This window comes from Miniopterus schreibersii (assembly GCF_964146895.1).
Source record: "Miniopterus schreibersii genome assembly, chromosome: 15".
Taxonomy (NCBI): domain Eukaryota; kingdom Metazoa; phylum Chordata; class Mammalia; order Chiroptera; family Miniopteridae; genus Miniopterus; species Miniopterus schreibersii.
In genome coordinates this window covers 698,392-711,886 of record NC_138115.1, presented here as the reverse complement: position 1 = coordinate 711,886, position 13,495 = coordinate 698,392, and the positions used below count along the sequence as shown (strand labels likewise).

The following is a 13,495-nucleotide window of genomic DNA, read 5'->3' as shown; positions in this document are numbered from 1 at the left end:
GCTTTTTCTTGTTCCTTGAGGTAGACCTGTGTTCCATAGGCTTTGGATATTTGTGTGTTCATTTTCATTTGTTTCCAGGAAGTTTTTAATTTCTCCCTTGATCTCATTGGTAATCCATTCATTATTTAATAACATGCTATTTAGCCTCTATGTGCTTGAATGTTTTTGAATGCTTTTATTGTAGTTGATTTCTAGTTTCATGCCATTGTGATCCAAGAATATGCTTGACATGTTTTCAATCTTCCTTAGCTTGTAGAGACTTGTTTTGTGCCCTAACATATCTTTGAGAGTGTCCCATGTGCGCTTGAGAAGAATGTATATTCTGCAGTTTGGGGATGAAATATTCTGTAAATATAAATTAAATCCATCTGATCTAGCGTGTCATTTAAGGTAGCTATTTCCTTGTTGATTTTTTGTCTAGAAGATCTATCCAGTGATAATAGTGGGGTGTAAAGTCCCCTACTATGACTGTATTGCTGTCAATCTTTCCCTTCAAGTCCACCAAATTTTAAAAAAATATATTTAGGTGCTCCTAAATTGGGTGCATATGTGTTTATCAGGGTTATATCCTCTTGTTGGATCTAGCCCTTTAGTATTATGTAGTGGCCTTCTTTGTCTCTTTTATGGCCTTTGTTTTGAAGTCTATTTTTTCAAATATAATTTGCTACCACTGCTTCATTTTTTGTTTCCATTTGCATCTTTGTTTGTTTTTCCTAATGCTTCACTTTCCTCCTGTGTGAATCTTTTGTTGTGAGGTGGCCTCTTGTAGACAGCATGTATATGAGTCAAGTTTTCTTATCCTTTTGCCACCGTATGTGTTTTGATAGGAGCATTTAATCCATTTACAGTTAAGGTTATTATCGATAGGTACTTATTTATTGCCATTTTAATTCTTTACGTCTATGTTCCTCTCAATATATATTTCTTATTATTATTCCAGCAGTCCTTTAAAATTTATTGCAATGCTAGTTTGGTAGTAGTAAAGTCCTTTGCCTCTGAGAAGCTCTTTATTTCATCTTCAATTTTGAATGATAGCCTTGCTGGATAGAGTAGTCTTGGTTTCAGATCCTTGGTTTTCATTACTTTAAACACTTTATGCCTTTCCTTTCTGGCTTGTAGTGGTTCAGTTGAGAAAATAGCTGATAGCCTTATGGGAGCACCCTTGTTGCTGCCCGTATGATTCTCTCTTTGTCTTTAATGTTGGCCATTTTAATTATGATGTCTTGGACTGGGTGTCTCTGGGTCAGTGTGCAGCAGATATGTGTACATCAGAGCCATTCTCAGAATTCATTTATGATCTGTCAGCCAGCCCTAGTTTGGAATTGATCAGTTATGATTCTGGAGTTACAATGCATCTTCTTCGTTTTCTGGCAGGTCAAAGGAAGTATTTCATAAATTATCCTCCCTAATACACTCAATAATGTTGTTCATTTGGGCCTAAAAAGACATTTGTCATTCAAGCCTTTCAATCAGGAATGTCACTAAACCCATCCTGACATGTGAGTAAATATAGACAGGTTACATTATAAAACATGTACTTCCCAACTCTCTGCAGTGCTGTGCATCACAGATAAGTGGGGTCAACAGACCTGGGTTCAGGTCCAAGTTTTGTCACTTTCTGGTTATTAGTCATTAACTCTGTGCTATTCCCTTACTGGGCCTCAGTTTCCTCATCTGTAAAATGGAGATAATATTATGTACCTCATAAAAGTGTTGTGAGATTTCAACAAATGATGGTCTTTAAACGTCTAGTATGCCTCACATATGTTTGTGCTCAATAATTAGAAATTGTTTTGATAACAGTTTCAGATTTATCTCTTTCCCTACCTTGCTTACATTTCTCACTTGCTTTATTTTCCTATCTTTCTCTCTATATATATTTCTCTCCCTTCACATCTGTTTTTGAAAATATTTTCCCCACCACTGTCTCTTCTCCATTGCTATCCTCCCTCTCCCCCTCTCAATCTCTCTCATGCACACACACACACACCCTAATCTTGTGTATATATGTTTGTGTAAAGAGGAAGTGCAATTTCCTCCCATCATGGTCCAAGGAAATTCATCTATCAGATACACATTCTTTCAGTAATTCTTTCAACAATTATCTAAGAAGAAACTATTCTATGCAGTAACAATTCTAGGTTCTAGGGAAGTCAAAATTTAACAAGACTGACAAAGCCCTGTCCTCACAAAGCATATGTTCTGGGTAGGGGAAGCCAGGTAATACATGAACAAAGAAATAAAAAAAAATTATATCAGATAATGGGAGGTAATAAAAGGGAACCAGGGCAGGGTGAGGAGCTGAGTCACACATAAAGAGGAGAGTTGATGAGTTAGGGTCCTCAGCTTGAGACTTGATCAGATGGTCAGCCATGTGGAAATCTGGGGAAAGACACGGTTAAGTACAAGGATTAACCTGGTGAAAGTTTGCAAGGCTGAAATGAGTTTGATGTTCCCAAAGACAAGGAAGAAGCCATAGTGAGCAGAATAATGAGACAAGGGGAGAGAGAAGCTGAGCACAGAAAGTTCTAGGTCACATGCAACCCTTAGAGCAAGAGGGGAGTTGGACTGTTAATCTTTTTTTATTTTTTTAAATTTACCTTTATTGTTGAAAGTATTACAGGTGTCCCGTTTTTCCCCCAATAGACCCTCTCCACCTCGCGCCCACCCCCTCCCTAAGCCTTCACCCCATTATCTTCTGTGTCCATGGGTTATGCTTATATGCATATAACTCCTTTGGTTAATCTCTTCCCACCCTCCACCCCCCTTCCCTCTTCCCTCTGAGATAAGACCATCTGTTACGTTTCAGTGTCTCTGGGTCTATTTTGTTTCTCAGATTCTTTTGTTCATTAGCTTCTTCTTAAAGAAGACCCTTCAACATTTCATGTAGTACTGGTTTGGTGGTGATGAGCTTCTTTAGTTTTTTCTTATCTGTGAAGCTCTTTATCTGACCTTCAGTTCTAAATGATAGCTTTGCTGGGTAGAGTCATTTTGGTTGTAAGTTCTTGCTTTTTATCACTTTGAATATTTCTTGCCACTACCTTCTGGACTACAAAGTTTCTGTTGAGAAATCAGCTCACATTCGTATGGATGCTCCCTTGTAGGTAACTAACTGTTTTTTTCTTGCTACTTTTAAGATTCTTTCTTTGTCTTAAACTTTTGGCATTTTAATGATGATGTGTCTTGCTGTGGGCTTCTTTGGGTTCCTCTTGTTTGGGACTCTCTGCTTCCTGGAATTGTAAGTCTGTTTCTTTTACCAAGTAAGGGAAGTTCCTGTCATTATTTTTTCAAATAGGTTTTCAATTTCTTGCTCTCTTACTTCGCTTTCTGGTAACCCCATAATGCGAATGTTGGGCTGCTTAAAGTTGTCCCAGAGGCTCCTTACACTAGCTTCATATTTCTGGATTCTTTTGTTCTTTTTGCTCTTCTGAGCGAGTGTTTTTTGTTTCCTCATATTCCAAATTGCTGATTTGATTCTCGGCTTCCTCTGCTCTATTGTTGATTCCCTGTAAATTATTCTTTCTTTCAGTTTGTGTAGCCTTCATTTCTGATTGGTACTTTATTATGTCATTGGTGATCTCACTAGTTTCCTTAATAGTCTTACTAAGATCTTTTAGCATCCTTATAACCATTGTTTTGAACTCTATCTTATAGCTTGCTTGGCTCCATTCCATTCACTTCTTTTTCTTCTATTCTTTCATTTGTGACATGTTTCTTTGCCTCTGCATTTTGGCTGCTTCCTGGTGTTTGCTTCTATGTATTAGGAAGAGTTGCTATGTCTCCTAGAATTAGTAGAGTGACTTTGTGTAGTAGGTTTTCTGTAGGGCCCAGTGGCTCAGTCTCACCAGTCATGTGAGCTGGGCCTTCTAAATGCTCTCCTGTGTGGGCTGTGTGCACTGTCCTGTTGTAGTTGTTGTAGTTGAGCCTTGGTTGCTATTGGTGTCACTGGGAGGAATTGACCTCCAGGCCAATTGGCTGTGAGAATCAGCTGCAACTACAGTAGAAGAGCTACTGCACTGGAGACACCCCTGTGGAGCAATATTTACTTCAGTGGAGCTTTGGTGTTCACTGAGTGTGCCCCTTGAGTGTGTCACTCATGGATTGGTAAGGTTGCAATCCAGCATGGTCAAAGCTGACCATCAGGTGAACTCTGGGGTATCCCAGGAGGTGCAAACTCAGCCTCTGCCTGTGTCCTGCCCAGGGACACCCAGCATGAGTTACACAGCAACCTGTAGATGGCTGCTACTTGTTCTGGGCTTGGAGGTGTCCAGGAGAGGCCAAGCTATGAACCAATGCAGACTGCCACTACCGCCAGGCCTGGAGCCACTTATCAACAGGTATGGGGCACACTGAGGCCAGCTGTTGCTTGTTTGAGAGATTTTAGGAAAGTCCTAAGCATGAGGTTAGAGAGGCCACTTGCATAGAAAAGCCATTAGAAGTGGCTTGGATATGCTTGCAAGTAGGGAGGGGGCAGGGTCTCTGGGAATCACCAAAGCTGGGTGAAAGATGTGAGTAAAGTTGATGAAGGTTCAGAGAAGATGTCTGCCTGGGTGGAAGGCTCCTCAAAGGAGCAAGGGCCTCCACCAGCTCTTCTGTCTGTGAGAAAGCTGTCCCTCCAGCTCTGTCCCTGATTCCAGGCAAGTTATTTCCTCTTCGAATGTCCCTGGTTACTTTCAAGCTGCTGCCCAGCGCTGGAGCTCGTAAGGAGTGCATCTGAGTAAGTCCATGCAGGGGCCCTTTAAGAGGAGCTGCCTGGGACTCCTGCAGCCTCCATGCCACTCAGCCACAGTCCTCACTGGTTTTTACAGCCCAGAGTTGTGGGGACGGCTCTTCTCAGCCCTGAAACCCTGAGCTGGGGTCCAGATGTGGGGCTGGGACCCCCGCTCCTCCAGGAAACCACTGCCGAGATATCCCTCCCGAATTTAAACCACAGCACCAGGTGTGGGACCATGGCTGCAGCTCTGAGATCCAGCCCAGATTCTGCCCCACATTTCTGCCTCTCATACCAGTCTTGATGCTTCTTCAGTTCCCTTCTTATAGGGCTTCTGTTCAGCTAGATTTCAGGGGGTTCTGAATGATGATTGTTCTGTATTTTAGTTATAATTTTGATGTGGTTGTGGGAGGCGACGGGTACCACGGTTACCTACACCCCTATCTTGTTGTCTCTCTGGACTCTTATTCTAATTGCAGTGAAAAGCCCCTGCATGAAAATGATATGCTCTGATTTATGGTTTAAAATTATCACCATGGTAACTTGGTGGAAGGGGTACAAGAGTGAAAACACAACAGCTCTTAAATGAGACTTATTGAAGCCATCCAGGTGAGAGATGGGGCTGGCATGCATTTGCGTGATAGCAGGAAGATGGGAAGAAGTGGCCATGTTAAGGATAGATTATCAAGAGAGAGTTACAGCACTCGTTGGTGGATTGGTTGAAAGATGTAAGGGAAAGAGAGGAATTAAGGATGACACTCCATAGTTTTTACCTATTCTGTTCCTATTACTGGGAATACAGTGGTGAAAAGGAATTTACCAATGGTCTAAATTGTGCTATGGTTTTGGACAGAACCATCTTGTGTCACATAATGCATAATCTCCTCAGAAGAAATTCCCATTTCTGGTAAACACTCTTAAGTAATATTTCTGATGACTTTTAAAGGTGTTGAAACTTGTAGAAAACCAGACATCCACCCCTCTGCTGCTGGCAAAAGTGTGCTGACCCTGCACCATTCTTTCCTCCTTTTCTCCCTCCATCTATTTTATATAAAATGTTCTTCCAAACAGTGCATCTTTGACTTGCTACTAAAGGCCTTTCCCTTTCAACAATGTTGTAATAAAACTTTGACATATGCTCATAACTAAACATTCTGAGAGATTTATTTTAGAAAATATCACTCATGGACATATTCCATGGGAAAACAAGAGAATTTTTTTTAAAGCTTAAAATAGTAAGAGGGCAATAACCACCAACTAGTACTTGGTATCTGAATTATTAAAATAAAATTCATTGCTAATAAATGTTAGTAGTAATTTCTAAACTCTGGACTTCAAGAGATTAGTATAGACATACCCTAAAGTTTCTCAATTATAATTGCTACAAAGCCAAAAATTATGAAGAATTTGGTGTTTTATTATAGTACATTTCAAGTATCTACTTGAGTCTTGCAAGAACATGCTTTTAGATTTTAAGAGCTGTAAGGACCCAAATAAATCTTTTTTTGTTTTCTTTTTTTGTTTTTTTGTTTTGTTTTTTTTTTTAGGGGTAAAGAAATTGAGGCCAAGAATGGGTTGATGATTACTTGGTATCACTCAGGATTGAATAAGGATTTGACCCTGGGTCCTCAGAGGCCTTTCCACTATATGTATACAAACCTGAGCCTGCATGCTTACAAAATTTTCCTATTTAATTTCTTAGTAAAAGTTACTTGCATATTAAACATCATTTTAATAACTAAAATAAACTTTTTCTTTTGTTTTTGAAAATTATCTTTCAGTTTCCCTTTCAAGACAATCTCTTTCAATCCATGTATTACCCTCTTCAGTTGAAGTTTTTAGAAACTGTGCACACTTTATGTGGACGAATCCCACAAGTTTTTCTGAAGCAAATTGAGAAAACAATGAAAAGGGCTTATGAGAAGCATGTCATCATCCATGTTGGCCCCAACCACATGCACTGAATATTTCACCTTGTTGCAAGTCAATTAGGTATCTCATGAATGGTCATCTTTAATCTTCCTGGGAATTTTCTGTGTAACTATTTAATGATGCTGCATGACAATTGAGTTTTAAAAGCCTTGTAAAATGTTGCTAAATTGGTTGCCCCTATAAAGAAATATGCTTTTCCCCCCTAAAATGCTATTTATCTGTCTGTTTAAAAAAAATAAATGTTATTACTCACTTAGCATTGTTCATGTTGAGCTAGCTGTGAAAAGGAACCTTTGTCAGACTTTCAATTCCTGTTAAGCATCTGAAGCAGTATATTTATTTTTGTATTCCTGCAACTCTTTCTATGTAATTGGCTCTTCTCCACCTTTGTAATCAAAATAATACATGCTTATGGTAAAACAAATTTTTAAAACTTGTAAAGAATATAGTTTAGTGAACCAAAATCAAGGTTAGATTAGCCATAATCCTACCAACCAGTGAAAAAGATTGTTATTTTAATGGAGTTCCTTCCAATTCCCTCTTACCCCCCCCCCCATTTCTATATTTACTTGCTGGTTATCTTTCCCATTGTATCACATATCTAAAACAGGTAGTCTGAGTAAAAGCTGGCCCCTATGCTGAGATTTTTATGTAAGAGACTAAAATTTACAGCACTTAATTTAAAATACATCTGGGACAAGCATTCAGACTTCAGCTATCTGGGCAGTGTTAAAGAATGAAGCATATCTTTTGGTGCTTTTCTAAGAAAACTTATTTAGATTTGTGGAAGATTAAATCATAAGAAGCTATGCAACCACAGCTTTTAAGAAGAAATTGAGTAATTGTGTTAAACCTAAAGGATTTGTTTAGCAAAGAGATAGAATTTTGTGTTTGCCCTTAGACAAGAACATTTTATCTCATATCATCAGCAGGTGTGTCCTCCTCTCTTCTTTAAACTTTTGGTCAACTTTGAATTTAATCTGTACAACATAAATAGTTCATCTGATTCATTGATAAGGAAATTAGACTTCCTACCAGACTTAGACAGGTCTCTTTAACTTTTTTTCCCTTTTCTAGGGTTACCCAGCTTTTAGCCAAGAAACCAGGCAGGTCTTATCACCTAGCGATAGTATAGGAAGTCCTATATTCTATTCCCCAAAGAGATTTGACTTAATCCCTACTTATTCATGTAGCTGGTATCAGCATAATTGTGTTTTGCATAATGCTGTATTTATCTAATAAATAAATCTTGTGCATAAATGATCTCCTGATGTATGCAACAGCCCTGTGAATTTTGTAGGGACCTGTATTGTCTCCACTGGCAAATAAGTAAATTGTAGCATTCTGTTTTACAGAGAAATATTTGGAAAAAAAAATATTAAATGCTTTCCATTATATATAAACAGCAATCTGAAAGTATAAAATTAAAAATATTATTTTAATATAACATAGTATTTTATATGTGAGAATCCAGTGGGACATCATAGGTTCTATAATCAGGAGAAAAAAGTTTTGCCCTATAAAAACATATTAAAATCTCAGCACTCCAAAGAAATACATAGATATTAATCAATATTGGTGTGCAGCACCATTATGATGGTAACAAATTAAATCCAAATTGTAGGAGTAATAACCCATATTTTCTCTTTGATCAGTTGGATGGCTTGTGGTTTATTATTTCTGTTAATGAAACTACCATTATGTTGTGAAACTTTTATCTTTGTTGTTATATTTTATGTTTTCTCATTTTACCACTAAAGCTGGCATCATTCATCATTTTATAGCTAAAGAATAAGGGTCAATTTTTGACTTGTCTTTGGAGGGGGGGAAAAAGCCAGGATGTGAACATGATTCCCTGACTTCCGTTCCAGTTTTCTTTGTATTTGTTCAGCATGGCCAATAAGACCCACAAATCTCACTCATATTTGTTGGTGGCTCACAGATCTAAAGAAGTTCATTTCTTCTTTTGGTGAGTCCCACAAAATAATCTGCTAAAAAGACTTTGAGTACAGCAATGCCTTTTCTTTTATAAGAACCAGGTTTACCCAGAACTCTCAACTTTTTGTTCTGGTCTTAACATGCAGAATAGAATTTCCAGCAAAGGTCAATCATAGAACTCAAGAACATTCTAGAATGATGCATTATGAAAATGTAAAACCTTAACATTTGTTTTGGTTTTCTGCCTTGGAATCCTTTTGCTGTATCCTGAAATTTTAGGCAGTTTGGTGGGGAATTTAGAGAAAATTTACTCTTCCAACCCCTGCTGCCTGAAGTTCTTATTTTCTACAGTTAGGATGTTACCATGAGATAGTTATATTTTCTGCCTTTGATAATTCCCAGAAAACTACTACATTAGTGCCTTGGAAATATAGTAATTACAAATTTTAATTCAGTGGACTCCTAAAACATGCAGTCTGTGGTCTGAAGTTTGCCAAAGGGTATGTTGCTTAATATGCCACATTGAATGTCTACATGGAAAGGGCATGAGACTGGTTCTCTCGTCTCCTCCTCTCCTCTCCTGCCCTCTCCTCTCCTCTCTTCTCATTTCCTTTAAAATCCTGTTTAGTGAATATGACTACGGAGAATGAAAAAACACTTTCTAATAGCAAAATGTGAGAGTATTTTTATACGCATTGAGATTGAGATTTTCATTAGCTGATAACTATAAATGCTGATAATACTTTTCTTACTGAGTTTTTTCCAACACAAATGTCATAAATTGTGACTTATTTTGAAAATTCCAATATTTGAAAAATTAACTGGCTAGAAAATCTACTTAAGTTTTCCTTCAACTTCCAAAATGACAATTTAGCATTTAGGGTATAATGCTCCAAACTTTACTATTTATTTGAGATTTCTATTACATTTTCAATACTTCCATTGCAAATTGTTGTGATTTTTACTGAATTTTTTATTGAAATTAGAATTTAGACAAACTCATAGCAATGTGAGAATATTTATCTTATTGCAATTATGATTTCATAAAATAGACCCTTATTCACAGCCACAAAATAGTGATCCAATAATGTAATAATCACTTCAACCCACCTTGAAACAAGATAACATCATAAAAATTTAGGTAAATGTATAAATGTTGCCTGAGATTTATACAAATACATAAATTGGATGTGTTAGAGAAATCAAAATGAACATGATTCCGTGACCAAATTCAACAATATATTGAATTCAGAAATATGTTCAACTGCATGGGAGCACAAATCAATATGTTCTCACTCAGTAGAATGGTAGGGAATCTTTCCTATGTTTTCCTACTTTTTCACCTTCCTCTTTCTCATTTTGCTTCTCTTGGCATTAGTGACAGAGTGACAGAGCTTGGGGATCCTTGTGCAGATAGGACTAAGTTTAATCATTAGATCAAATCTTTTTTAATAAAAACTTTCTAAAAATTAAAAATGCACAAAATACACACACACACACACACACACCATGTGCCTTTTAAAGAATGAGATGGTATTGGTTGTGGCATGTGAATTGAAGACTTACAGTGAAACCTATGTTATATCATTTCACAATTGCAGAGCTAGAATTTAAGGCTGATGAGGTTACTCTGGCAAAGGAGAAATTTGTCCTAGTTTTTTTTTCTTCACAGGTCAAACTGGAAATATTTTCTTGAGACTTCAGTATCAAGCTTTGTGCTTGTACCACCCTGTGCATGAACATGTAAGAATCAGAACATGTAAGAATGATCAATTTTACATCTTTATGTTGCTACTGAAAAGTGCACCCATTGCTTATAATTCTCAAGGACACCCTGAATGCATTTTTTATGTTGGAAAGCTTATGTTTAGTAATTTTTTGGGGGAAAAATACAATAAGAAAAGAATACTCTAAAGAAAAGGAATTATAGCAAATTAAAAGGAACATAAGTATTCTGATTTAATTACTGTCTTGTCTTTTTAAATATCATCTACTGCTTTACTTTTTTTTAATTAAAAACTTTTTAAAAGATTTTTGTTGTTGTTAATTTGGAAATGTGTTTATTTTCTTATATTAAGATTTCAAGTATTAACATTTATAATATTAAATAATACTTTAGAAGTATTAACAGTAAAAATAAAATTGGTTTAGCAGTAGCTTAGCTACTTCTAAAAATCATTAAAAGTGTTATAATAGTTGCTATAGAAAAATATTCAAATAATAATAACCCTAAATGTAAATGGACTGAACTCACCAATTAAAAGGTACAGGGTAGGGGGTTGGATGAAAAAACAAAAATCAACTATAAACATATCTCAATTGCAAGGACAAACATAGGCTCAAAGTGAAGGGTGGAATATAGCACTACAAGTAAATGGCATCCAGATAAGAGTGAGTGTATCCATACTTAGAACTGACAAAATAGTTGTAAGATAAAAAAGATAAGAAACAAAGGTGGACATTTTATAATGATAAAGGGGACAATACATCAGGAAGACATAACTCTTATACATATGTGCCAAACCAGGGAGCACCAAAATATATAAAGGAACTAATATCAGAACTAAAGGGAGAAACTGACAAAGATACAATTATATTAGGGCACCTAAATACCCTGCTTCCAGCAATGAACTGGTCATCCAAACAGGAAGTCAATAAGGAAATATCAACATTAAATGACATTAGAACAAATGGACATAATTGATATTTATAGACTTTTTCTTGCTAAAACACCAGACTATACATTCTCCCCTAGTATGCATAAAAGATTCTCAAGGATAGGCCATATGTTGGACACCAAACTAGCCTCAGAAGTTTGAAATCATACCAATACATGTTCTAACCACAATGCTTTGAAATTGGAAATCAACTACAAAAAGAAAGCTGGAAAAAACACAAATATGTGGAGATTAAACAGCATGCTAGTAAATAATGGTTGGGTCAAAGAAGAAATAAAGGAGGTAATCAAAAGATACATAGAGACAAATGAGATTAATAATATGCCATACCACTATTTTGGGGATGGAGCAAAAGTGATATTAAGAGGGAAGTGTATGTAATTACAGGCCTATCTCAAGAAACAAGAAAATTTTCAAATAACCAAATATTTCACCTTTAAAAATATGTAAAAAAAGAACAAATGAAGCCCAAAATCATTAGAAGAAAGAAAATTTAAAATTTGAGGAGAATTAAACAAAATATAGAATAAATAGGCAATAGAAAAAAATAATGCAACAAAGAGCTGGTTCTTTTACAAGATTAATAAAATTGACAAACCTCTGGCTTGACTCAATAAAAAGAGAAAAGACTCAAGCAAAATCAGAAATGAAAAAGAAGTTATAATAGACACAGCAGAAATGAAAAGTACTATGTAAGAATATTATGAAACACTATAAATCATGAATTTAGATAACCTAGAAGAAATGGACAAGTTCTTAGAAATACATCACCTTCCTAGACTGAATCATAAAGAACTGAAAAATCTAAGTAGACCAATCAACAGTAAAGAAATTGAAAGTCATAAAAACCTCCTGAAAAGTAAAAGTCGAGGACCAAATAGCTTATTAGTGAATTCAACCAAAAACTCAAAAAAGATTTAATACCTATCATTCACAAAAAATTGAAGAGGCCATATTTTCTAACACATTTTATTAGGCCAACATTACCCTGATACCAAAAATCTGGCATAAATAACTCAGATAAAAATGAAAACTACAGACCAATATCTCTGATGAGTATGGGTGCAAAAATCCTAAACAAAATACTAGCAAATCAAAACAACAACACATTTAAAAGATAATACATCACTGAGAGGGAAGATGGAGGCACTCTGACAAGGAGCAGACCACCTTTGCTCCCAGCCATGGACTCGATTTACCACTAAAATACTGTGTAACCACCTTGGAAGAACCAGAGAAATATACCTGAGTGGACATATTTTGAGTAAGGAGAACTGAAAGAACATCATAGAGTCTGGTAAGCGAGGGTTGTGTTGAAAGGAGGAGTCCCCTCTGAAGCCATTGCTGGGTTGGGATGCCTGAGGGTTAAAGGCTGCAAAACTCCTCTTGGGAGTGTGGACTGGCATCCAAAAGGTGAGGTCTCAAGCCCAGAGTGGAGGAGAAGGGAAGGAGAGCCTGTGCAGGGTGGGCAGAGGGAGCCAGGGGACCAGTGTGCCTGTGAAGAGGGGAACATGCCTCCTCAGTGAAACAATGCAAGTAATGATGGAGGCTGGGACAGGAGACTTTCACCCTGGGTACTGACCACAGGAAAGGCTGTCCCACAGTGTGTGGCTTCAAAATAGAAAGGGGCCAAAGGGCTGCACTCAGCAGCCACCTATAGGGACCCTCTGCTTTCCTGTAAGGCATTGTGTGGAACCCCAAAAAAGCATTTGAACTGTGTGGCATAGGGAAGGGGATGAGAGCCCTCCTGCCACCAGAGAAGGATTGGAACTGCTGGTGGGGCAAATCTGGACACCAGTGGTGGGAGAGGGACCAGAGCCACCAGCAAGGGAGCCAGGGGCTCCAGCCACCGGAGCTGCCAGTGAGATGAATCGGAGATTTTTAACCCATTCTGAGGGGATCTGGGATAGCATGAAAGGAGCTGCCCTAGCTTTACTGAAATCAAGGGCATGGGGAACTTTGCAACCCCTTGCTTGGTTCTGAGGTGCGGGTTCTCTGCCTGTTTGCTGCTTTGTGTGTTTTTCAGTTTTTGATTGCTGAACGGGCATCCACCTTCCTTGTCTGAATGGGAGAGACAGACCAGTGAAAGCTGGGGCTTGTGTTTGCATGGTGGAGAGTTTGAACTGGAATGCCAGTGAGATCAGCCAACCAGATCTGAGAAGGGAGGGGCCTAATACACCCACCTTGCCCTCAGGCTAAGAGCACCACCCCAAACTGGGAAGGGGCTGGCTCAGCT

The 13,495-nt window shown here is 37.5% G+C and overlaps 1 protein-coding gene across 1 annotated transcript in view; it reads left to right on the top strand.

The window, feature by feature from the left end:
• Positions 1-10,612, top strand: part of GXYLT2 (glucoside xylosyltransferase 2) — a 147,381-nt gene extending 136,769 nt beyond the window's left edge. The window contains exon 7 of the mRNA XM_081159070.1: positions 6,493-10,612. Coding sequence (XP_081015196.1) covers positions 6,493-6,675 — 183 coding nt within the window. The 3' untranslated portion in view covers positions 6,676-10,612. The remainder of the gene's footprint in view (positions 1-6,492) is intronic.
• Positions 10,613-13,495: the final 2,883 nt, after the last annotated feature.